Here is a 24,799-nt window from a genome sequence, read left to right as displayed (position 1 = left end):
TTAACAGTTTGGGGAATTGGCCTATGTGGATAGGGCTATATTGAAATCTTTCTTACAGAATAAATAGGAAAGGCATAAGCATGGTAGCAATTGAACGGGAACAGTTCTAAGATTATGGGACAATTTATTAGACAAGCTGAGGACACAACAGGTTCACCTACCACAAGACTGAATCCAAACATTATACGGTTTTATGTGGATTTTACATTTACTGTACTTTTTGCCGCATTTGTTTGCGAAATCTGAAAATACTCCATTTATTCAGTAACATAACAATATTCCTGGAAAGTATGCGGTAGGAGCAACATAAGACCAAAAAATTACAAGGGTTTGACAGAGGACTAACTGGTGTCTCCCAAGTGGCAACACACCTCTCCAAAGTGTGCACAGTTCCTAAGTAATTTCAATGTACTTTTATGACTCAAAGAAGAGTGTTCAACTACAAGGTGCTTTTTTTTTATTTTTAGCTGACCTAGCTGTGTGGTTTCGGGACCAGTGCAGGCACACTTTTAGTTTTGTTTGGAATTACAACCCTACATCCCCGCCATTGCACCTATTACTTTTTACGCAATCCAAAAACTGACCATTTTAAATTACAAACTGAGACAGGTGGGTGTCATTTCAAAGCTTGTTCTCTTGCCAACATGACTAGCTAAGTTATAAAATACAATCTTAGTGTTAGGCTTTCGCAAAGCAATTCAGAGATACTTATTTGTAATTTTGGTGTGCATAGGAGTCATGAGTGCATTTAGGTGCGTATTACTTCACAATAGACAAACGGGCTCATTCTGTTCAAATCAACCCAAGGTATGATGCCATCTTATCTTGTAACTACATCAGACATAGTAATGATAAATGCTGACACTGTATATGATATAGAAATGTGAAGTGCACATTTGGAAGGGTGTTTGGCTTGTTTGTATGACATCAAAGTGGTATTTGTTAAAATAGTCTCATCTTTCAAAATACATCTAGTCTTCTTAATTTACAGCATTTCCCAGTCAATTTCTTTTGCAAAAGTTGCCCAATTAGGAGGAGGGATGTGGGCAACTTCTTGTCATGTGCGGTGTTCAAGTTCAGAACGGCTGTCAATCAAAATCCATATAGCACTGAAGCGCAGAGCCTGAGCTCTGATGTCATTTATAGCATGTTACTGTACAGTCGCTGCGTTCCAATTTAGGCGCTTATCAGTGACCAAATCTGCAATTTTCAACCCATATATCGGTACGAGTGTATTGGGCTACATGGCAATATACTCACTGAAGATTCTCATCCGTTTCCCCCGTCCAGCTGATTGACATCACAGGCAAGGACCAGGATGAGTCCATGATTGCGCTGCACGACTGCAACGGAGATGTCAACAGAGCCATCAATGTGTTGCTGGAGGGTAGCCCAGATACTGTGAGTTTGGTCTTTGTCAGGGCTTATGAGTTGGACCAAAGGGAGGGAGTTAACAAGGTTACCCATCTAGCTCACTACAGGGCGAATCCTAACTTCCACTTAAGTCAATTTTCATTTAGTCTTGCATTCATGTCAGTGGGAGACTACGTACAAATTTGACTTAAGTGGAAGTTAGGTTTTGCCTAACATAATCAAACAACCCTGTCGGTCACCTCACCGGTCTCCTCAGGACTCTTGGGAGATGGTGGGGAAGAAGAAAGGAGTGTCTGGTCAGAAGGAGCCTGGCCACGCCGAGACCGGAGAGGAAGGAAAGGATAACAGGGAGAGAGGAGCAGAGAGGGACGTGGCACGTCGTAGAGGTGGGGCCCCACGCAGGGGCCGAGGGGCCAGCAGGGGACGAGAGTGTGAGTAGAGATCACATACCTTTGCATTGTCATGGGAAGTGACACTGGCACCCCAGTGTAGACCCTTTGTGGTTCCTGCCGTTGTCATGGAGGGACAGTGTGTGCCACAAATATTCTCGCCTTAGATTTCTGAAGAAAAAAACATTCCCGCATTGTAGCGACTTAACCGACATTCTAACTTCAAACCTAATTTCAGACTTCACACGCATCTGTTTTCCCTCACTACCTCATGCGTGTTCCCTCTCCTCTCAGTCCGTGGACAGGAGAATGGTCTGGATGGCGGAAAGGCTGCTGGGATAGCTGGCAGGGGCACAGAGCGAGGCCACAGGGGGAGAGGCAGAGGAAGAGGTAAGTTTCTCCACTACATAGAGTGCATTCGGAAAGTATTCAGAACCCTTGACTTTTTCCGCATTTTTGTTATGTTATAGCCTTATTCTAAAATTGATTAAATCGTTTTTTCCCCTCACCAATCTACACACGTTATCCCATAATGACAAAGCAAAAACTGGATTTTAGAAATGTTTGCTAAAAAAATATTACATTTACAGAAGTATTCAAACACAGACTTGAGTATTATTTGGTATGACACTACAAGCTTTGCACACCTGTATTTGGGGAGTTTCTCCCCTTCTCTGCAGATCCTCTCAAGCTCTGTCAGGTTGGCTTGTCTCTCAGTCCCTGCCGCTGGATAAACATCCCCACCGCATGATGCTGCCACCACCATGCTTCACCGTAGGGAGGGTGCCAGGTTTCCTTCAGACGTGACGTTTGGCATTCAGGCCAAAGCGTTTAACCTTGGTTTCATCAGATCAGAGAATCTTGTTTCTCATGGTCTGAGAGTCCTTACAGCCCACTCCAGGAAGAGTCTTGGTGGTTTCAAACTTTTTTCCATTTAAGAATGATGGAGGCCAGTGTGTTCTTGGGGACCTTCAATGCTGCAGACATGTTTTGGTACCCTTCCCCAGATCTGTACCTCGACACAATCCTGTCTCGGAGCGCTACTGGCAATTTCTTCAACCTCATGGCTTGGTTTTTGCTCTCACGTGCACTGTCAACTGTGGGACCTTTATATAGACAGGTGTGTGCCTTTGCAAATCATGTCCAATCAATTGAATTTGCCACAGGTGGACTCCAAGTTGTAGAAACACCTCAAGGATGATCAATGGAAACAGGATGTACCTGAGCTCAATTTTGAGTCTCACAGCAAAGGCTCTGAATACTTATGTAAATAAGGTATTTCAGTCTTATTTCTAATACATTTGCAAAAATATCTTACCCTGTTTTTGCTTTGTCATTACCGGATATTGTGTGTAGATTGATGAGGATTTTTATTTATTTAATCCATTTTAGAATAAGGCTGTAACGTAACAGAATGTGGAAAAGGGGAATGGGTCTGAATACTTTCAGAATGCACCGTAATATGGCCCATGGGTTTCTGTGTGAAGAGCTTGTTGATTGGACTCCTGAAACGAGCTGTGTTCAAATACTCACACTAACCGTACTATTTGTGACATAAATTGAGTATATAGTATGCTTATTGGCCATTGTATGGATATAGTTAGTATGCCAAAAGTTCCCGGATGTCATGCTAAATTTGCCAAAATATGAAGTATAGATGCAGTGGACACTATCTGTGCTTTTTGGGCCCATAATGTAATTCTTCAGAAAATGGGCATTGCTTCACAACGTTTTCAGATTTGAAGAAATTGTCGGAAAATATGCAGCCGACGAGAGCGGATACAAATTCGTTGCTTTAACTAATTATGACAAATGTTAACAAAATGTTGAGCAATGTAATTAAGTAATGTCTTTTCAAATAAGTTATGTTACGCGTTATGTTGGCTGACAATTTGTTATCTACGCTATCCTTGCGAACCGCACAGCATATCATTACAACATTATGTACCAGGTATGTTAGTTACCTACTGTAACATTAGTAGGCTGCTCGTACAACAAACTTGCCAGTATATTTTCTTTATGCTATCAAACCAACTACTCAACTTGTATTTACTTGATTATTCACATCATTCATAGCTTAGCTAAATGGTATAGTCGTACAGGTCGTAAATTCGCTCTGGCTATCTACCCAGATTTCAGAGCACTCTCATCTGAATTTACAAACGCTCAACAACTGTTGAATGTGGCTGGTGTCATTAAACATCGGCAAAAAAAGTAATTAAATTGTTGGCAGCATCACAGTTAGTCATCAACGCTCTGGATAACATGAAAACAGGTTAACCAGCTCTGCTAGGGCGAGTAAAATGGTCCGCTTGAGATGTTAGCCAGTTAGCTTGGGTGCTTGATTGCCGTTGTGAGTTCAGTACGCTCAGATCAACCCTATTCCACGGCCATATTGTCAAGTGTGCGCTCTGAATTTAAGAACGGACAATCTGACAACGCCCTGAATTTACGAATGCTCAGAGCGCACTCTGGCATTCCAGATTTGAATTTACGAACACACCCGAAGTCTAGCTAGTAATTTGTTATGCTAACAAGCTAGCAAGAGGTTGCATAGCAACAGCATCAACTTCTGATAGACAGGCAAAGTGCTAGTACTCTCAACTGAAAGGATACTGTTTGTTTACAGAATAATAAAATGAACTAATAGTATGTAGTGTATACTCATTATGTTAATGTGTATTCAAACACAGCTAAGGTCTCAACATAAACTAAGGTTAATGTCCCCACTAGAGTGTCAAAACAAAGATATCATAGCATTCCAGGGCTCCAGACTAACCTTTTACCCTGGTGGCACTGGTGCCACTAACTTTCATTTGGTGTCACCAGCCCATGATTTTGTAGCACCAAACATATTTTTCTTGTTGTCACGCAATATAAATAATTGGTTACCATCTCATAAAGTCACTCCCAGATCTTTATAAAGTGTAAATAGACTACTGAGATGGTATTCAAGAAATACGTGTTTTTTTCCTAACGTCCAAGCAGGAACGCATGAGTCAAGATATTTTTATGTTCACCCTAATCTCATGATTGTCATTACATTTTGGGTTGACAATTAGGTTCTTACATTTTACTGTCAAAATAGGGCTCCATAATGTTCAAATTAAAAAAAATATATGTGTATGTGTGTATGTATGTATGTATGCTAATGAATTTTTATATATCTTCATGTGCACTAATATGACAGGCTAATTCAGGGGCTAATTCACCACCTGAGAGAGTAAACTCAAAACACATTAGCTAGATTGTAAACTCTAAATATAATACCTACTGCTAGTAGCCATGTATTAATCTAACAGTAAATTTGAGGCCTGTTATATTTAGGCAATGAGGCTTATATGCACTCGCAATGGCCTGTGTGCATTTTGCATGATCCGTAGCTCAATGCCATATCTGATATCTCGATTGTAAAACTGTGCCCTATTAGCTCAATATTGACATATGACAATAATGCACTTTACTGTTTCACCAAATCATGGTTTTAGCCGCTCAAAAAACAAGACTTTGGAATGCGGTGACTAGGTAGAATGTGCAGCTTGCACCGATTCCACCAAATAAACATTTTACTCTTACAGCCAAGTCAAAGGGTCACAAAATGCGACTAAATTGTTGCAGAATGCAGGGCTCCATCTGTTGTAGGGGCGCGCAATAACATTTGAATATGCATTGTCCACAAGGACAATGCATTGTATTTTCTGTAGTGTTATGTTTTTTTCAATAGTGTAACTTGACTGTCCCTCTCTCTAGGGGAAGAGCGTGACCGAGGCAGGCGAGGGAGCAGGTTTTCAGCACAGGGCATGGGGTAAGTGAACACCTGTGCTGCTCACAGAGAGGGATTTATTTTCCCGCATACCTGTTGCCATGGTCACCAGAGAGCAGGACCTCAGCCTATTGTTAAGGCTTAATACATCGGCCAAATCAAGTTGAAATGCGGGGCTGTACATAAACCCTTATGTAACTCCACTGAGCTCTTCTGTCTCTGATTAACGGATTTGCATTAAAGTCAAATATAGATAGACCCACACCATATCTGTAACTCAATGGGTGGGCATTGAGATTGTTGCACATAGGGTTCTGCTCTGTGTCTGTGGCATATGGTGTGTTCTAGTTCCTTGTCCCTTCCCTTTGGGTTAAATGGGAAACAGGTTTGTATGTGTGAGTTGTGTGTTTTGTCTGTCAGTATGCATCGTCTCACCCAACCCTGGTCATTGAGTGCCCTAGATGTCATCACATAGGAAGTGGTTAGGCCTATATACTTTCAATTGCTTTGAAGATGGTCACAGTGCTGATATTTTAAACCAGCTTTGATAATGAGTAGTATCAAATTCACTCAACATAAGACATATTAGTGTATCTTGTACAGTGGGGCAAAAAAGTATTTAGTCAGCCACCAATTGTGCAAGTTAAAACTTAAAAAGATGAGAGGCCTGTAATTTTCATCATAGGTACACTTCAACTATGACAGACAAAATGAAAAACAAATCCAGAAAATCACATCGTAGGATTTTTTATGAATTTATTTGCAAATTATGGTGGAAAGAAGTATTTGGTCACCTACAAACAAGCAAGATATTTATCTTTCACAGACCTGTAACTTCTTCTTTAAGAGGCTCCTCTGTCCTCCACCTGTATTAATGGCACCTGCTTGAGCTTGTTGTCAGTATAAAAGACACCTGTCCACGAACCTCAAACAGTCACACTCCAAACTCCACTATAGCCAAGACCAAAGAGCTGTCAAAGGACTTGCACCAGGCTGGGAAGACTGAATCTGCAATAGGTAAGCAGCTGAAGAAATCAACTGTGGGAGCAATTATTAGGAAATGGAAGACATACAAGACCACTGATAATCTCCCTCGATCTGGGGCTCCACGCAAGATCTCACCCCGTGGGGTCAAAATGATCACAAGAACGGTGAGCAAAAATCCCAGTACCACACGGGGGGACCTAGTGAATGACCTGCAGAGAGCTGGGACCAAAGTAACAAAGCCTACCATCAGTAACACACTACGCCGCCAGGGACTCAAATCCTGCAGTGCCAGACGTGTCCCCCTGCTTAAGCCAGTACATGTCCAGGCCCGTCTGAAGTTTGCTAGAGAGCATTTGGATGATCCAGAAGAAGATTGGGAGAATGTCATATGGTCAGATGAAACCAAAATATAACTTTTTGGTAAAAACTCAACTCGTCATGTTTGGAGGACAAAGAATGCTGAGTTGCATCCAAAGAACACCATACCTACTGTGAAGCATGGGGGTGGAAACATCATGCTTTGGGGCTGTTTTTCTGCAAAGGGACCAGGACGACTGATCCGTGTAAAGGAAAGAATGAATGGGGCCATGTATCGTGAGATTTTGAGTGAAAACCTCCATCAGCAAGGGCATTGAAGATGAAACGTGGCAGGGTCTTTCAGCATGACAATGATCCCAAACACATCGCCCGGGCAATGGAGTGGCTTCGTAAGAAGCATTTCAAGGTCCTGGAGTGGCCTAGCCAGTCTCCAGATCTCAACCCCATAGAACATCTTTGGAGGGAGTTGAAAGTCCGCGTTGCCCAGCAACAGTCCCAAAACATCACTGCTCTAGAAGAGATCTGCATGGAGAAATGGGCCAAAATACCAGCAACAGTGTGTGAAAACCTTATGAAGACTTACAGAAAACGTTTGACCTCTGTCATTGCCAACAAAGGGTATATAACAAAGTATTGATAAACTTTTGTTATTGACCAAATACTTATTTTCCACCATAATTTGCTAATAAATTCATTAAAAATCATACAATGAGATTTTTCTGGATTTTTTTTCCTTCTCATTTTGTCTGTCATAGTTGAAGTGTACCTACGATGAAAATTACAGGCCTCATCTTTTTAAGTGGGAAAACTTGCACAATTGGTGGCTGACTAAATACTTTTTTGCCCCACTGTATGTCATTTTGTATTGAATTATAATTAACACTTAGTTGGTTATATAATTCGTCCTAGGTGTTAGGACTAGCATTAAGCGAGATGAGATGACAGTCTACTATTTCTAGGGTTGTCAAAGACTGGGCTTTCTGGGGTTTAGAAGGCTTTCTGGGGTTTAGAAGGCTTTGTGGGGTTTAGATGAATGGGCGATGATAGGTTGGGCTCTTTCCCAGGGGGTGCAGCAGGTTTAAACGCTTCCTCAAAGTAGGGCTGGGCGATATGGCCTAAAAATCACATCTACATTTTTTTCAAACTTATGGGCGATTTTGTGCGTGTGTGTGTGTATAGATAGAGTATATGTGTGTGTGGACACCCCTTCAAATTAGAGGATTCGACCATTTCAGCAACACCCGTTGCGGACATGTGTATAAAATCAATCACACAGCCATGCAATCGCCATAGACACACTTTGGCAGTAGAATGGCCTTCCCGAAGAGCTCAGTGACTTTCGACGTGGCACCGTCATAGGATGCCACATTTAGAACAGGTCAGTTTGCCAAATTTCTGCTCTGCTAGAGCTTCCCCGGTCAACTAAGTGCTGTTATTGTGAAGTGGAAACATTGAGGAGCAACAACGGCTCAGCCGCAAAGTGGTAGCTCACGGAACGGGACAACTGAGTGCTGAGTAAAGCTCCAACATCTGGTGGACAGCCTTCCCAGAAGAGTGGGGGCTGTTTATAGGAGCAAAGGGGAGGACCAACTCCTAGACAGCTAGCACATAAGTCTGTGGCTAAAATGCTGCTAGCATACATGGTACTGCATTGCCACGCTTGACAAACTGAGCATACATTTCATGTTCATTGTTACTCCCATCTAAGTACAGTCTGCTAAGTTCTGAAATGTGGGAGTTGAGACCTAAAAAGGGTATTGTTACAAAGGTTAAGTTTTCCTCTATTACAGTAATATGTCTCAATGTGTTTCGGTTTCTATGACCGATTTTGTTGGACCGAACCTCAAATGCAAATAGCGAGTTGAAACCGCTTGTCTGAGAGGAAGAAGTGATCTTTAGTTTCTTTGTTGTTGTGGGGGGCAGGGGGAGAGACTTGGAGTCTGTGTGCAAGTGGGAAGGTGCACAGTGCACACCGCACAGAAGGTGCGAAGGAGATGAGCCCAAAAAGACACGCACATAAAAACTGTTAGTTTTTTACCTTGACTCTTGCGATACAGGCATTAGAAACATTGCTCTGAAACATACATTCAAATGAATTATATATATCGCCCAGCCCTACCTCAGACAAACCTGCATGTTAATTTCATCCCTTTCAAATAATTAACACTGATTTATTTCTGAGGCACCTGGTTTGTGGGACATGAAAGAGAAATTAGCTGATCATAAAATATAAATAAATAATAATTTGCTTCAGCTGCGTCAGTCCTTAACTTGTTTCAACGTAAAAAAAAAAATCTTAATGTTCTACGGTTTAATAGGGAGACGTTAGCGGAGAGGGGGCAATGCCTTTGCTGTGGCAGAATGGCTCCAGTCAGCTGGCTTGTGTATGTGTCCGCAAGTTTGGCTTGGTCCGGATAGCAACTAACCTGGCGCGTGAGTGAGCCAGCGCCATAGGCTTGCATAGATGGACAGCCAGGCAGTGTGTTGCGTTGTCCCCAACATGCCTCTCTCATAGGGTGTGTCGCTTCCGCAGCTGCTCTTGTGTGGCCTTTGGGAGCCTGTGTTTGCAGTTTGCATGAGTGTGTTCTGATGGTTCTAACTGTGCTTCCTATCCTGATCATAATGCAATTATTGTTACTTATGGAACACAGTTTTCAGTTTGAGTGTTTGTTTGGCAGCCATGTTTCCCCTTTTTTAGTCTACCAGCTACACCTATAGAAAGTGACACTGCCCCAACAATGCAGTGGTCACAGATAATGTGTGTTGCAAAAGTGTGAGTGTAGTGACTTATCCATGCATGTGATTTCCTTACATTCCTCTGTAAAATAATGAATACTCTAAAACCACACACTGCATCCCCTACTGTCCCCGTTGTGCTGCTTGTAATCGTTGCTGTTGTTTTTCCTCTAAAGCCAGATTGATAAGGGGCCCAGATATGATTTTTCAGGAGAAGAGAGGTGAGTGCACCGCCACTGGTGTGTCAATCTTGCTATCTGTTGGGGGGGAACATTCTGCCAAATGCCACGAGAGAGAAGGATGGAGACAGACACACATGAAACAGGGTATCAGGGCAGACTAAACCAAAATGACATGCACCCTGGTAACACGATATGTAATTAAATGACAGCTGTCTTTTGAACATCGAGGGTATAACTGTTCACACAAGCCCCATAAGAAATCTAAGTGTATTGGTTATGTACACAGCTTAGCAGGTGTTGTAGTGAAAATGCTTATTTTACTAGCTCCTAACATTGCAGTCGAATGTCAAATAACTAAAATGTAAGGATGTTAAATAAAAAGCAAGAAATCAAGAATGGCAAGACGAATCCAATTAACCCAAATAGCACTGTAGCAGTATCAAAATGCAATCTTTACATAAGCACACTGGGTGGAGTTTACACAAGCCGAACTAAGAATATGTACAGCAGTAGATGTATTAGTGAGCTTTGTCAAGAATCCAGTATATACAGTGCATTCGTGTATACAGTGCATTCCGGAATTGCAATATACTTGACTTTTCCCACATTTTGTTACATTACAGCCTTATTCTAAAATGGATTAAATACATTGTTTTCCTCCTCAATCTACACACAACACCCCATAATGACAGTGAAAACAGGTTTTTAGAAATGTTTGCAAATGTATTAAAAATAAAAACAAGTATTCAGACCCTTTGCTATGAGACTCGAAATTGAGCTCCGGTTTATCCTGTTTCCATTGATAATCCTTGATGTTTCTACAACTTCATTGGAGTCCACCTGTGGTAAATTCAAATGATTGGACATGATTTGGAAAGGCACACACAGAACAAACACCAAGCCATGATGTCGAAGGAATTGTCCGTATATCTGTGCCTCGACACAATAGTGTCGAGGCACAGATCTGGGGAAGGGTACCCAAAAATGTCTGCAGCATTGAAGGTCCCCAAGAACAGTGGCCTCCATTCTTAAATGGAAGCAGTTTGGAACCATCGACTCTTCCTAGAGCAATCGGGGTCGAATGGCCTTGGTCAGGGAGTTGACCAAGAACCCGATGGTCACTTTGACAGAGCTCCATAGTTCATCTGTGGAGACGGGAGAGCCTTCCAGAAGGACAACCATCTCTGCAGCACTCCAACAATCAGGGTTTTATGATAGAGTGGCCATGACAGCCTGCTTGGAGTTTGCCAAAAGGCACCTAAAGGCTCTTAGACCATGAGAAACAAAATTATCTGATGAAACCAAGATTGAACCCTTTTGCCTGAATGCCAAGCGTCACATCTGGAGGAAACTGGCACCATCCCTACGGTGAAGCATGGTGGTGGCAGCATCACGCTATGGGGATGTTTTTCAGCGGCAGGGACTGGGAGACTAGTCAGGATCGAGGGAACAATGAACCGAGTAAAGTACAGCGAGATCCTTAATGAAAACTTACTCCAGCGCACACAGGACCTCAGACTGGGGCAAAGCTTAACTTTCCAACAGGACAACGACCCTAAGCACACAGCCAAGACAAAACAGGAGTGGCTTTGGGACAATTCTCTGAATATCCTTGAGTGACCCGGACTTGAACCCATCGGACATCTCTGGAGAGACCTGACAAAAGCTGTGCAGCGGCTCTCCCTATCCCACCTGACAGAGCTTGTGAAGATCTGCAGAGAAGAAGAATGGGAGAAACTCTCCAAATACAGGTGTGCCACGCTTTTAGCGTCATACCCAAGAAGACTCAAGGCTGTAATTGCTGAAAAGTTCCAACAAAGTACCGATTTTATAGGGAATTTTTTTGCTTTTTCATTATGGGATATCGTGTGTAGATTGAGGGGAAAAAAACAATTTCATCCATTTTAGAATAAGGCTGTTAATGTAACAAAATGTGGAAAAAGTCGAGAGGTCTGAATACTTTCCTATGCGCTGTGAATAAATATGCAGTGTATAAACAGTGTAACTAAAATGCAATGTACAGTAGTGCAAATATTAGAATAAGCTATGTTGGGGATACTGTATTTTAAATACATTATGTGGAACAGGAGTGACCAGTGGTTCACTCAACAGTCCCTCCCTGCCGATATACAGCACCCCTGTTATTGTTGGTTCTCATTGGCAGCTCGTCAAACATGAGTAGTCTACATTCCAGGCAGATCCTGGAAACTTCTGAAGTCAGTCTACTAAACTGCGCTAGGTTGTAGTGCACTGTACAACTTGGTGCGCCGTACCATTTCTGTACCTGAGCCTGAAAGAAGCAAGAGAACAAAGTTAAGGATGTGTTTTTTTATTTTGCTCTATAATTGTCTCTGAAGCCATGACGTGCGTGATATGATTCGTCGAAAGACTTATGGAAGATGTTGTTTTTTTTGCCACCGCACACAGTGCCAGAGAAAGAGTTGAGGAAAACGAAGCACTGACTGGATTATTCTCCCATTCCTTGGTTGTCCTCCAGTCTTTGAATCTGTTCGCCTGACATTTCTCCGATGAACTTTGTCTAACTGCGACACATCAGATCTCCTCAAAGACTTCCTCTCCTATCGCTCTGCTTGCTTACTTCCTCCTTTTAAAGTATATCTCCCCACAGTCAAATGTTCCTATTGGTAGACCCATAGGAAGTGGTTGTGCTCAAAACCACGGCTTCTTCTCTTGCAGAACATTCAACCCGGCAGACTACGCTGAGCCGACCCAGACAGAAGAGAGCTACGGCAGGGGAAGCACCTGGAACAACACGGGCAACCTGGAGCCAGAGGAAGGAGCCAGTAAGGAACCCAGTTACTGCTCAGCCCCAGTCCAAAACCACCCCAACCTAGGCCTAGACACTTACTGTAGATCTACAAGATGGTGTTTTAGCAAGTGAGTGTTAGCAAAATGGTGGAAAGTCCATCTAGCTTATCTAGAGCCAGAGGAAGGAGCCATTAAGAAACCGAGCTACTGCTTGATCAAAAACACTCAATAGACACTTCTTGGGATCTGCTGGAGCTTAATCTACTGTCTTGGGAATGATCTGAGGTGTACTAGGATGCATGCAAGATCTATTCAGTTTTTTCTAAAGCTAGACAGCGTCAGTTAGCTTCACATTCCAGCTCAGGCATCAGCCGTAGTACAACGGTGGATATTGCTTGTCCGCCTGCTTCTAACTCTAGCAGACTTGTAACCCCGTGTGCGTTTTGCATGTGGCTAGTTGAACGCCAAACTCTTCATTGAGACAATGCTGAAACATCAATCCATGGGCGACTCAATGCCACATTTTAATTTGTGCCAAAATCAAAATGAAATAAGCTATTTTGCAAATTCATCAAGCTATGGTGTGAGCTAGGCTTTTAGAAGTGCCGTCTTTATTGTATTGTTAATGCCGTCTTTGGTGTGCTTATTAATGCACAAGCACCTTTTTCCGCTACTATCGATTTTAAAGTAATTTCATTAACCTGTCTGGGAACGCTAGTGGAACACCTCGCCAACCAATGAAATTGCAGGGCGCCAAATACAAATCAACAGAAATCTCAAAAATCTAGTTTCTCAAACATACAATTTTTAGGCACCATTTTAAAGGTAAAATTCTCGTTAATCCAGCCAGTGTCTGATTTCAAAAATGCTTTACAGCGAATACTCCACAAACGATTATGTTAGGTCTGCACCTCGTCACAGAAAAACACATTTTTCCAGCCAAAGAGAGGTGTCACAAAAAGCACAAATAGAGATAAAATGAATCACTAACCTTTGATGATCTTCATCAGATGACACTCATAGGACTTCATGTTTCACAATACATGTGTGTTTTGTTTGATAAAGTGCATATTTATATCCAAAAATCTAAATTTACATTGGCGTGTTATGTTCAGTACTTCCAAAACATGCTGTGATTTTGCAGACAGCCACATCAATTTAGAGAAATGCTCATTATAAATGTTGATGAAAATTCAAGTGTTATGCATGGAACTTTTAGATAAACTTTTCCTTAATGCAACCGCTGTGTCAGATTTCAAAAAGACTTTACGGAAAAAGCATACCATGCAATAATCTGAGTACGGCGCTCAGAGCCCAAACCAGCTAAAATAAATATCTGCCATGTTGTGCTGTCAACATTAGTCAGAGATAGCATGATAAATATTCACTTACCTTTGATCTTCATCAGAATGCACTCCCAGGAATCCCAGTTCCACAATAAATGTTTGATTTGTTCGATAAAGCTCATAATTTATGTCCATATACCTCCTTTTGTTAGAGCGTTTAGTAAACAAATCGAAACGCGCATGCAACTTCCAGCGGAAAGGTCGGACGAAAATTCCAAAAAGTTATATTACTGGTCGTAGAAACATATCAAACGATGTATAGAATCAATCTTTAGGATGTTTTTATCATAAATGTTCAATAATGTTCCAACCGGAGAATTCCATTGTCTGTAGAAAAGCAATGGAACGAGAGCTAACTCTCTCATGACCGCGCGTCATGAGCCCTTGGCTCTCTGCCAGACCTCTGACTCATTCCCTTCTCATTCAGCCCCCCTTCATAGTAGAAGCATCAAACAATGTTCTAAAGATGGTTTACATCCAGTGGACGCCTTAGGAAGTGCAACATAGTGGAATATCGGTTATCTTCAATAGGGGCTGAGTTGAAAAACTACAAACCTCAGATTTCCCACTTCCTGTTTGGATTTTTTTCTCAGGTTTTTGCCTGCCATATGAGTTCTGTTATACTCACAGACATCATTCAAACAGTTTTAGAAACTTCAGTGTTTTCTATCCAAGACTACTAATACTATGCATATATTAGCATCTGGGACTGAGTAGGAGGCAGTTCACTCTGGGAACGCTTTTCATCCAATAGTGAAAATGCTGCCCCCTATCCCAATGAAGTTAAGTCATAAAGTTTTACTGTGTGCGAAGTTTCAAATGCATTTTTTCATTACTAAATGTGTAATGTGATAGGTATTTTAATAGTGGTGTAACGGTTCGGTACGTATTGCGGTTTTGGGGTCATGTTTCGATACAGCGGGATAATTAAATGCCATTCACAATGTTCCTTGCATTGTCTGTTGTGACTGGATTATTATGTTAGGCCTCAAGTTTCCACTATGATGCTGCATGTGTAACCATGTGGGAGTAAATACCAGTTGGATGCAGTCATGTGATTTGAACTCGTTGAGAAACCATATGGTGTCAACCATAAACTAAAAGTACAGCAGGGCCTAACATATACGTTTTATATATCATCCACTCAGATTTTTTACCAGCCAGTTGAAGCAGCAGACTAAAACTAATGTTGAAGACAACTGAGTTTATGAACAAAACAATGTAAATGAAAACGAGGACAGTCTCACTTTGTAGACTTTTGAGTAAATTAGACCAACTTGTATACCTGTGCGCAGCCCCCCAAAAATGTATGAACACTTCACTCATTGCCTACAGGTCTCCTCCCAGGCAGCGTTTCTGCGCAGGGGGTGATTATATAGGATTTATATTTCTTTGTGCATTAAGCAGCTATGAAACAAAAGCAGAAATAGTTCTGCAGAATTTTTCTAGCTTGAACATAAGATTCAACAACTGAGACATGAACTGAACAAGTTCCACAGACATGTGACTAAGATAAATTGAATAATGTGTCCCTGAACAAAGGGGGGGGGTCAAAATCAAAAATAACAGTCAGTATCTGGTGTGGCCACCAGCTGCATTAACCTCTTGCAGCCCCCCCCCCCCCCCTACTTTGTGCAATTTCCGCCTGAAGACATACCCAAATCTAACAGCCTGTAGCTCAGGCACAGAACCAAGGGATATGCATATTCTTGGTACCATTTCAAAGAAAACACTCTGAAGTTTGTGGAAAAGTGAATTGAATGTAGGAGAATAACACACAATAGATATGGTTTAGATAAAACAATGAAAAAAAACATTTTATTTTTGTATCATCTTTTTTTTAAATGAACAAGATAAAACAAACATTCAGATAGGATGATGGGGACAATTTCAGTGTAAAATATAAGAGGGCAACAGTACTTGTGCAACGTTTCAGAATGATAACTTCTAAAATGAGTGTGCTACATGACATTTATCATGAAGTCACCCAGGTGTCCCACACATGTAGCCCAAATGTACCCAAGTGGCCAAATTGGTGAAGGTATACATTTTGAAACAAATAACTATATACAAAATACCAAAATGGTATTCTAACATACCCCCCCCCCCCCCCCCCCCCCCCCAAAGAATTAAGAAAATTAAAAATAATAATAATTATTGATAAAAAAAATATCTGGGGGAAAAAAAAATATATATATATATTCACTCACTCACTCACTCACTCACAAAATAACATGGGTAACTATTTACACACTTTCAATATTTGGAAGACCCTCAGTCCTCTATCAAATCAATTTATATAGCCCCAGCCTAAAACCCCAAACAGCAAGCAATGCAGGTGTAGAAGCACGGTGGCTAGGAAAAACTCCCTAGGAAGGCAGAAACCTAGAGGAACCAGGCTGAGGGGTGGCCAGTCCTCTTCTGGCTGTGCCGGATGGAGATCACAGTGGTTGTAGAGGGTGCAACAGGACAGCACCTCAAGAGTAAAAATGAACAGTTTAGGGTTCCATAGCCGAAGGCAGAACAGTTGAAACTGGAACCGAGGCAAGGCCAGGTGGACTGGGGACAGCAAGGAGTCATCATGCCAGGTAGTCCTGACGCATGGTCCTAGAATTTTTCTAGCTTGAACATAAGATTCAACAACTGAGACATGAACTGAACAAGTTCCACAGACATGTGACTAAGATAAATTGAATAATGTGTCCCTGAACAAAGGGGGGGGGTCAAAATCAAAAATAACAGTCAGTATCTGGTGTGGCCACCAGCTGCATTAACCTCTTGCAGCCCCCCCCCCCCCCCCCCTACTTTGTGCAATTTCCGCCTGAAGACATACCCAAATCTAACAGCCTGTAGCTCAGGCACAGAACCAAGGGATATGCATATTCTTGGTACCATTTCAAAGAAAACACTCTGAAGTTTGTGGAAAAGTTAATTGAATGTAGGAGAATAACACACAATAGATATGGTTTAGATAAAACAATGAAAAAAAACATTTTATTTTTGTATCATCTTTTTTTTAAATGAACAAGATAAAACAAACATTCAGATAGGATGATGGGGACAATTTCAGTGTAAAATATAAGAGGGCAACAGTACTTGTGCAACGTTTCAGAATGATAACTTCTAAAATGAGTGTGCTACATGACATTTATCATGAAGTCACCCAGGTGTCCCACACATGTAGCCCAAATGTACCCAAGTGGCCAAATTGGTGAAGGTATACATTTTGAAACAAATAACTATATACAAAATACCAAAATGGTATTCTAACATACCCCCCCCCCCCCCCCCAAAGAATTAAGAAAATTAAAAATAATAATAATTATTGATAAAAAAAATATCTGGGGGAAAAAAAAATATATATATATATTCACTCACTCACTCACTCACAAAATAACATGGGTAACTATTTACACACTTTCAATATTTGGAAGACCCTCAGTCCTCTATCAAATCAATTTATATAGCCCCAGCCTAAAACCCCAAACAGCAAGCAATGCAGGTGTAGAAGCACGGTGGCTAGGAAAAACTCCCTAGGAAGGCAGAAACCTAGAGGAACCAGGCTGAGGGGTGGCCAGTCCTCTTCTGGCTGTGCCGGATGGAGATCACAGTGGTTGTAGAGGGTGCAACAGGACAGCACCTCAAGAGTAAAAATGAACAGTTTAGGGTTCCATAGCCGAAGGCAGAACAGTTGAAACTGGAACCGAGGCAAGGCCAGGTGGACTGGGGACAGCAAGGAGTCATCATGCCAGGTAGTCCTGACGCATGGTCCTAGGGCTCATGTCCTCCGAGAGAGAGAAAGAGAGAATTAGAGAGAGCATACCTAAATTCACACAGGACACCGGATAAGCCTCCCATTCGGAGTCAGTGTCACTGTGAAAAGAAATGTTCAGTTAGAATAGTTTCACATATGAGCCCTGTATCAACAGGTATAATAAACAGGTATATAGAGAGTTGAAAGTTGAATATATTATTATATTATCATTACCTGCTAGATCTACTGTCTCTTTTATATTATGACAGACCAGCTAGATCTACTGTCTTTATTATATTACAACAGACCAGCTGTATCTACTGTCTCCATTTCACTTTGGCCATTGATGTGGTCCTGCCCTCTCAACAGCCTCAAATAGGCTATTTCATGTGGGTTGGGGTGGGGTGGCAGACACATGCATCTCACATTTCATGACAATGCATGTTTATACACTGCTCAAAAAAATAAAGGGAACACTTAAACAACACAATGTAACTCCAAGTCAATCACACTTCTGTGAAATCAAACTGTCCACTTAGGAAGCAACACTGATTGACAATACATTTCACATGCTGTTGTGCAAATAGAATAGACAACAGGTGGAAATTATAGGCATTTAGCAAGACAGCCCCAATAAAGGAGTGGTTCTGCAGGTGGGGACCACAGACCACTTCTCAGTTCCTATGCTTCCTGGCTGATGTTTTGGTCACTTTTGAATGCTGCCGATGCTTTCACTCTAGTGGTAGCATGAGACGGAGTCTACAACCCACACAAGTGGCTCAGGTAGTGCAGCTCATCCAGGATGGCACATCAATGCGAGATGTGGCAAGAAGGTTTGCTGTGTCTGTCAGCGTAGTGTCCAGAGCATGGAGGCGCTACCAGGAGACAGGCCAGTACATCAGGAGACGTGGAGGAGGTCGTAGGAGGGCAACAACCCAGCAGCAGGACCGCTACCTCCACCTTTGTGCAAGGAGGAGCACTGCCAGAGCCCTGCAAAATGACCTCCAGCAGGCCACAAATGTGCATGTGTCTGCTCAAATGGTCAGAAACAGACTCCATGAGGGTCCGACGTCCACAGGTGGGGGTTGTGCTTACAGCCCAACACCATGCAGGACGTTTGGCATTTGCCAGAGAACACCAAGATTGGCAAATTCGCCACTGGCGCCCTGTGCTCTTCACAGATGAAAGCAGGTTCACACTGAGCACATGTGACAGACGTGACAGTCTGGAGACGACATGGAGAACGTTCTGCTGCCTGCAACATCTTCCAGCATGACCGGTTTGGTGGTGGATCAGTCATGGTGTGGGGCGGCATTTCTTTGGGGGGCCGCACAGCCCTCCATGTGCTCGCCAGACTGACCTGACTGCCATTAGGTACCGAGATGAGATCCTCAGACCCCTTGTGAGACCATATGCTGGTGTGGTTGGCCCTGGGTTCCTCCTACTGCAAGACAATGCTAGACCTCATGTGGCTGGAGTGTGTCAGCAGTTCCTGCAAGAGGAAGGCATTGATGCTATGCACTGGCCCGCCCGTTCCCCAGACCTGAATCCAATTGAGCACATCTGGGACATCATGTCTCGCTCCATCCACTGCATCCATTGCACCACAGACTGTCCAGGAGTTGGCGCATGCTTTAGTCCAGGTCTGGGAGGAGATCCCTCAGGAGACCATCCGCCACCTCATCAGGAGCATGCCCAGGCGCTGTAGGGAGGTCATACAGGCACGTGGAGGCCACACACACTACTGAGCCTCATTTTGACTTGTTTTAAGGACATTACATCAAAGTTGGATCAGCCTGTAGTGTGGTTTTCCACTTTAATTTTGAGTGTGACTCCAAATCCAGACCTCCATGGGTTGATAAATTTGATTTCCATTGATATCTTTTGTGTGATTTTGTTGTCAGCACATTCAACTGTGAAGAAAAAAGTATTTAATAAGAATATTTAATTCATTCAGATCTAGGATGTGTTATTTTAGTGTTCCCTTTATTTTTTTTGAGCAGTGTATATTGCTTCTAAATAAAATAAAAAATCACAAATAATATTTAAATTATTAATTTCAAACAAGGCATTAGCATAAGAACTTACCAGTCCAAAACGATGTCCTCTCCCGTTTAAAAAATATTCCTCCACAATCGCTAAATGAAGCGTCCTTCAACAATCTGTCTCACCTTCCCAATCAATTTATTCTAAAATTGTGTGTACATCTGTATATCTAGACTTAGATTTAGCTTTCCCTGACTTAGTCGCCATAATGATTGATATAGAAACAGCTGAATCTGTGCATTCACCAAACACTGCAGTGCGTAATATGTGTAGCTTCTTCCGGTATGGAACTTCAATAGCGAATGACTCAGTTTACGCTGAAGCTTACTACATGGGTTAGTCTTGCAACACATAAACATGGCATATTGCCGTTTAGCTCAGCTCATTGGCTATCTACCCAGCTAGATTTCAAGACAATCAGTGGTCATTGGGTTAAAAGACAGTCAATCAACGAAACAGTGGGCAAATCATTGGTGCACAATGATGTCATTACTTGTTGTCTTCAAATCGGTTTCTTTCAGTCAATACGTCCCAGGAAATGGCCCATCACGTTTGATTGTGTTACAAACAAACCAGTTGATTGCAGTGAAACCAAACATGACTGGAAAAGTCACGTTCTGTGTGGGTTATTTACCTGGAATGTGTCGTCGAAAATGGAATGAGACGGAATTCACGACACAAGCGGTTCACAAAATGTTTCGTGTTAGGCTATAATAACAGATTTTATCAAACAAAAGATAATTCATTGTGTAACAATGAGCATTGGAATTGCAAACAGATGAAGATCGTCAAAGGTAAACAATTTATTTTAATGCAGTTTGTGATTATGTTACGCCTGTGCTGTTTAATTTTTTACACATTTTATGGGGCTCTATGCTCAGATAATCGCATCGTATCCTTTCGCAGTAAATCCTTTTTTAAATCTGACAACGCAGTTGGATTAGCAAGATTCTAGGCTTTCGATACATGTGAGACACTTGTATTTTCATGAATGTTTAATATGACTATTTATGTAGCGATCACCGTATGTTGTGGAATTTCAGCCCGCTAGCGGGTTCCGTGTGCAGAGAGATTAAGTACTGTAGTGCATCTCTTCCTCATGGACTGCACCAGCGTTGCCAGTTCTTGCTGTGAGATGTTACCCCACTTTTCCACCAAGGCACCTGCAAGTTCCTGGACATTTCTGGGGGGGAATGGCCCTAGCCCTCACCCTCTGATCCAACAGGTACCAATCCTGTGCAGGTGTTGTTACACGTGGTCTGCCACTGCGAGGACGATCAGCTGTCCGTCCTGTCTCCCAGTAGCGCTGTCTTAGGCGTCTCACATTACGGACATTGCAATTTATTGCCCTGCCCATATCTGCAGTCCTCATGCTTCCTTGCAGCATGCATAAGGCACGTTCACGCAGTTGAGCAGGGACCCTGGGCATTTTTCTTTTGGTGTTTTTCATAGTCAGTTGAAAGGCCTCTTTTTAGTGTCCTAAGTTTTCATAACTGTGACCTAATTGCCTACCGTCTGTAAGCTGTTAGTGTCTTCACGACCGTTCCACATGTGCATTTTCATTAATTGTTTATGGTTTATTGAACAAGCATGGGAAGATCAGTTTCTTTTTTTGCTGAGTTTAGTTCCCCGTTACTCCTAACTAATGGACTGTTTGAAATGTACCAATTAAGATTATAATTTTGATAAATGTTTGCATAGGCTCTTGTTATAACGGAATAGCCTGACATGTTATTTTCAGCTCAGATTTACTCAAGAGGCACAGGCCTACAACGCAGTGTAGGCATAGCCTATAGGTCTAGAGTTTTTTTATTTTGTAATTTTTTTTTTTATTCATTTGGGTTCAGCGCAACCCGAGGTCTCAGTTCAACTGGACCAACATGTGTACAGTTACACCTTTATTTTAAAAAAATTACACAATGTTTTTATAAAATATTTAATCAGTTTTCCTCAAATAAAGGGCATGAGGAGGCAGTCTTTGCAAGAAAGAGAGAATCTGATTTCATTGCTCCTCAACTCACGGCTCAGACATGTCATTCAGGATAAATGGAGTTAGCCCGGTTAGTTCTGAAGGATTTGTTGCTATAGACATTTGCCTGGCTAAAAGGTGAGCTACTTTCGTGTTACCGGTTATCCCTAGTTGAACTGAGAGATGACCAAAGTTCTCGCTAACTCCTCAGTCACAGGTCTCACCTCTCACTTCTTCTTTCTTGTAGGGATTGAGTACACAGCGGGAGGAGAGGGAACAAATTACCAACCCAAATTTGACTCTGTCCCTAGTAAGATTGAACCACCATCTTCTGAGGCCCTAAACATCGCATCTCCTTTTCTGTTTGATGCCTGTTGGTTTGAAACCTAGTACTCAGTACAGTTTGTTTCTTTATTTTACATTCCTATAGGTGCCTGGAGGAGCGCAACAGAAGAGTGGGGTACTGAGGACTGGAATGAGGACGTGAGTACCTTTTTTAACTATGCCTATTTATTGATTTGGTGGTATGCCTATTTGTATGCCTTGATGTACTGTCCATATTTTGGCAGATCCTCTTTTGACCACCAAAATCACATTTTATGGACGTTCTGCATATGTACCCAGATGTTCAAATAAGCCTGAACACTAAACTTGGTGTTGCTTATGCCCAAATAGCTACAGATCTAACAGAGGCTCTCTGGTGTTATATAGGGAACACTCCTATTGAAATACTCCAGCCATCTGCTTTATTCTTCTGTTTGTAGTTTTAGGTTAATGCATTTAGCTATGGCTTGATCCCTTTAATGCTGATACACGGATCTTAATCATTTCTCTGTCGTTCTCTCTAGCTGTCAGAGACCAAGATCTTCACAGCCTCCAGTGTGGCCTCCATGCCACTCCCCCGGGAGAATGTCACCATCACTGCAGGACAGCGGTGGGCAGGCCTGATGCGGCATGCAGACACACAAACAGCTAGTCAATCTACAGTCATGCTATCACACATATACAGTTGAAGTTTACATACACTTATGTTGGAGTCATTAAAATTTGTTTTTCAACCACTCCACAAATTTCTTGTTAACAAACTATAGTTTGGCAAGTCTGTTAAGGCATCTACTTTGTGCATGACACAATTAATTTTTCCAACAGTTGTTTACAGACAGATTATTTCACATATAATTCACTGTATCACAATTCCAGTGTGTCAAAAGTTTACATACACTAAGTTGACTGCCTTTAAACAGCTTAGAACATTTCAGAAAATGATGTCGTGGCTTTAGAAGCTTCTGATAGGCTATTTGACATAATTTGAGACAATTGGAGGTGTACCTGTGGATGTATTTCAAGGCCTACCTTCAAACTCAGCGCCTCTTTTCTTGACATCATGGGAAGACCTCAGAATTTTTTTTTGTAGACTTCCACAAGTCTTGTTCATCCTTGGGAGCAATTTCCAGTATGGGACCAGGCTGCCATCATACCGCTCAGGAAGGAGATGCGTTCTGTCTCCCAGAGATGAACGTACATTGGTGCGAAAAGTGCAAATCAATCCTAGAACAACAGCAAAGGACCTTGTGAAGATGCTGGAGGAAACAGGTACAAAAGTGTCTATATCCACAGTAAAACGAGTCCTATATCGACATAAGCTGAAAAAACGCTGAGCAAGGAAGAAGCCACTGCTCAAAAACTGCCATAAAAAAAACAGACTACGGTTTGCAACTGCACATGGGGACAAAGAAAGAGAAATGGAGAAATGTCCTCTGGTCTGATAAAACAAAAATGGAACTGTTTGGCCATAGTGACCATCGCTATGTTTGGAGGAAAAAGGGGGAGACTTGCAAGGAGGTGGCAGCATCATGTTGTGGGGGTGCTTTGCTGCAGGAGGGACTGGTGCACTTCACAAAATAGATGGCTTCATGAGGGAGGAAAATTCTGTGGATATATTGAAGTAACATCTCAAGATGTCAGGAAGTTATAGCTTGGTCACAAATGGGTCTTCCAAATGGACAATGACCCCAAGCATACTTCCAAAGTTGTGGCAAAAAGGCTTAGGGACAACAAGTCAAGGCATTGGAGCTGCCATCACAAAGCCCTGACCTCAAGCCTATATAACATTTGTGGGCAGAACTGAAAATGTGTGTGCGAGCAAGGAGGCCTAGAAACCTGACTCAGTTACACCAGCTCTGTCAGGAGGAATGGGCTAAAATTCACCCAACTTATTGTGGGAAGCTTGTGGAAGGCTACTCGAAATGTTTGATCCAAGTTCAACAATTTTAAGGCAATGCTAACAAATACTAATTGAGTATATGTAAACTTCTGACCCACTGGGAATGTGATAAAAGAAATTAAAACTGAAATATTATTCTCTACTATTATTCTGACATTTCACATTCTTAAAATAAAGTGGTGATCCTAACAACATCACCAAACTGCAGTCTAGTCATATGGCCAAATTTACTGAGAAAATCAAATTTTGTAATTCAAGCAGTTCTTGTGTTATGCCTATGATTTTCAGCTCTGTATCTGGTTTCATCAACCCCAAAATGTACTGTCATTCATACAATTGGTTAGCTAACACGAATCAGAACAACATCTGTTGCACAGACCCTGTAATGGGTTAGCATCCTGTCATGGGGGTGTACTTGTACATCAAGCTGACTCGTGCTACAGAAGCAAGAGATGAGCTACTGCCCTATGGGCCATTCTGGCTTGGACAAGGTTAATTACTAACCATTTCTGACCTCTGTCCCCTGCAGGATTGACCTGGCTGTGCTGCTGGGGAAGACTCCCCCATCCTCCTCAGAGGCAGAGGCCCTGGGCCCCATGAAAGCCAGCCAGCCCCCCTCTCTCCCCCAGTCACTGGTTTTCAGCAACTCCAAGCAGGGTGTGCCGCTGTCACAACCCCCCTCCAGCAGCACCCCTTACAACCAGCACAGCGTGGTGAGCCCACAGGACACACAACAGCTTCTTCTCAATTCTACATTTTTACTGACTGTACTTAAAGTGGAACTGACTGCGTTTTAACAACTTTTCCCCAAAATATCAAATTCACAGTTTATTCTACCAAACCAACTTGAGGTTCTAAAAATATGTTCTATTTGACTCAACATTCCAGGATGTACAGTAAGGCATTGTTGGCAGAATAGATGGCTGCAGTTCTGTGTATGAT

At 42.1% G+C, this 24,799-nt stretch overlaps 1 protein-coding gene across 19 annotated transcripts in view; it reads left to right on the top strand.

The window, feature by feature from the left end:
- ubap2l (ubiquitin associated protein 2-like) overlaps positions 1 to 24,799 on the top strand; it is an 87,291-nt gene that overhangs the window by 18,687 nt on the left and 43,805 nt on the right. For 5 of the 19 annotated variants that reach the window (XM_090208355.1, XM_021571575.3, XM_090208350.1 and 2 more), the window contains 8 exons: positions 1,291 to 1,401; positions 1,631 to 1,805; positions 2,058 to 2,153; positions 5,514 to 5,568; positions 12,447 to 12,553; positions 22,064 to 22,116; positions 22,482 to 22,567; positions 24,387 to 24,570. In XM_090208355.1, the coding sequence (XP_090064481.1) occupies positions 1,291 to 1,401; positions 1,631 to 1,805; positions 2,058 to 2,153; positions 5,514 to 5,568; positions 12,447 to 12,553; positions 22,064 to 22,116; positions 22,482 to 22,567; positions 24,387 to 24,570 (867 nt within the window). Of the gene's footprint in view, positions 1 to 1,290; positions 1,402 to 1,630; positions 1,806 to 2,057; positions 2,154 to 5,513; positions 5,569 to 9,743; positions 9,789 to 12,446; positions 12,554 to 21,880; positions 21,944 to 22,063; positions 22,117 to 22,481; positions 22,568 to 24,386; positions 24,571 to 24,799 lie in introns of all 19 variants that reach the window. The other 14 variants (XM_090208351.1, XM_021571572.3, XM_090208344.1 and 11 more) reach the window with 4 other exon arrangements.

Source organism: Oncorhynchus mykiss, chromosome 18, assembly GCF_057628025.1.
Source record: "Oncorhynchus mykiss isolate SJ-2025 chromosome 18, ASM5762802v1, whole genome shotgun sequence".
Classification (NCBI taxonomy): domain Eukaryota; kingdom Metazoa; phylum Chordata; class Actinopteri; order Salmoniformes; family Salmonidae; genus Oncorhynchus; species Oncorhynchus mykiss.
The sequence above is the reverse complement of the archived record's forward strand: the minus strand, read 5'-3'. Positions and strand labels throughout refer to the sequence as shown.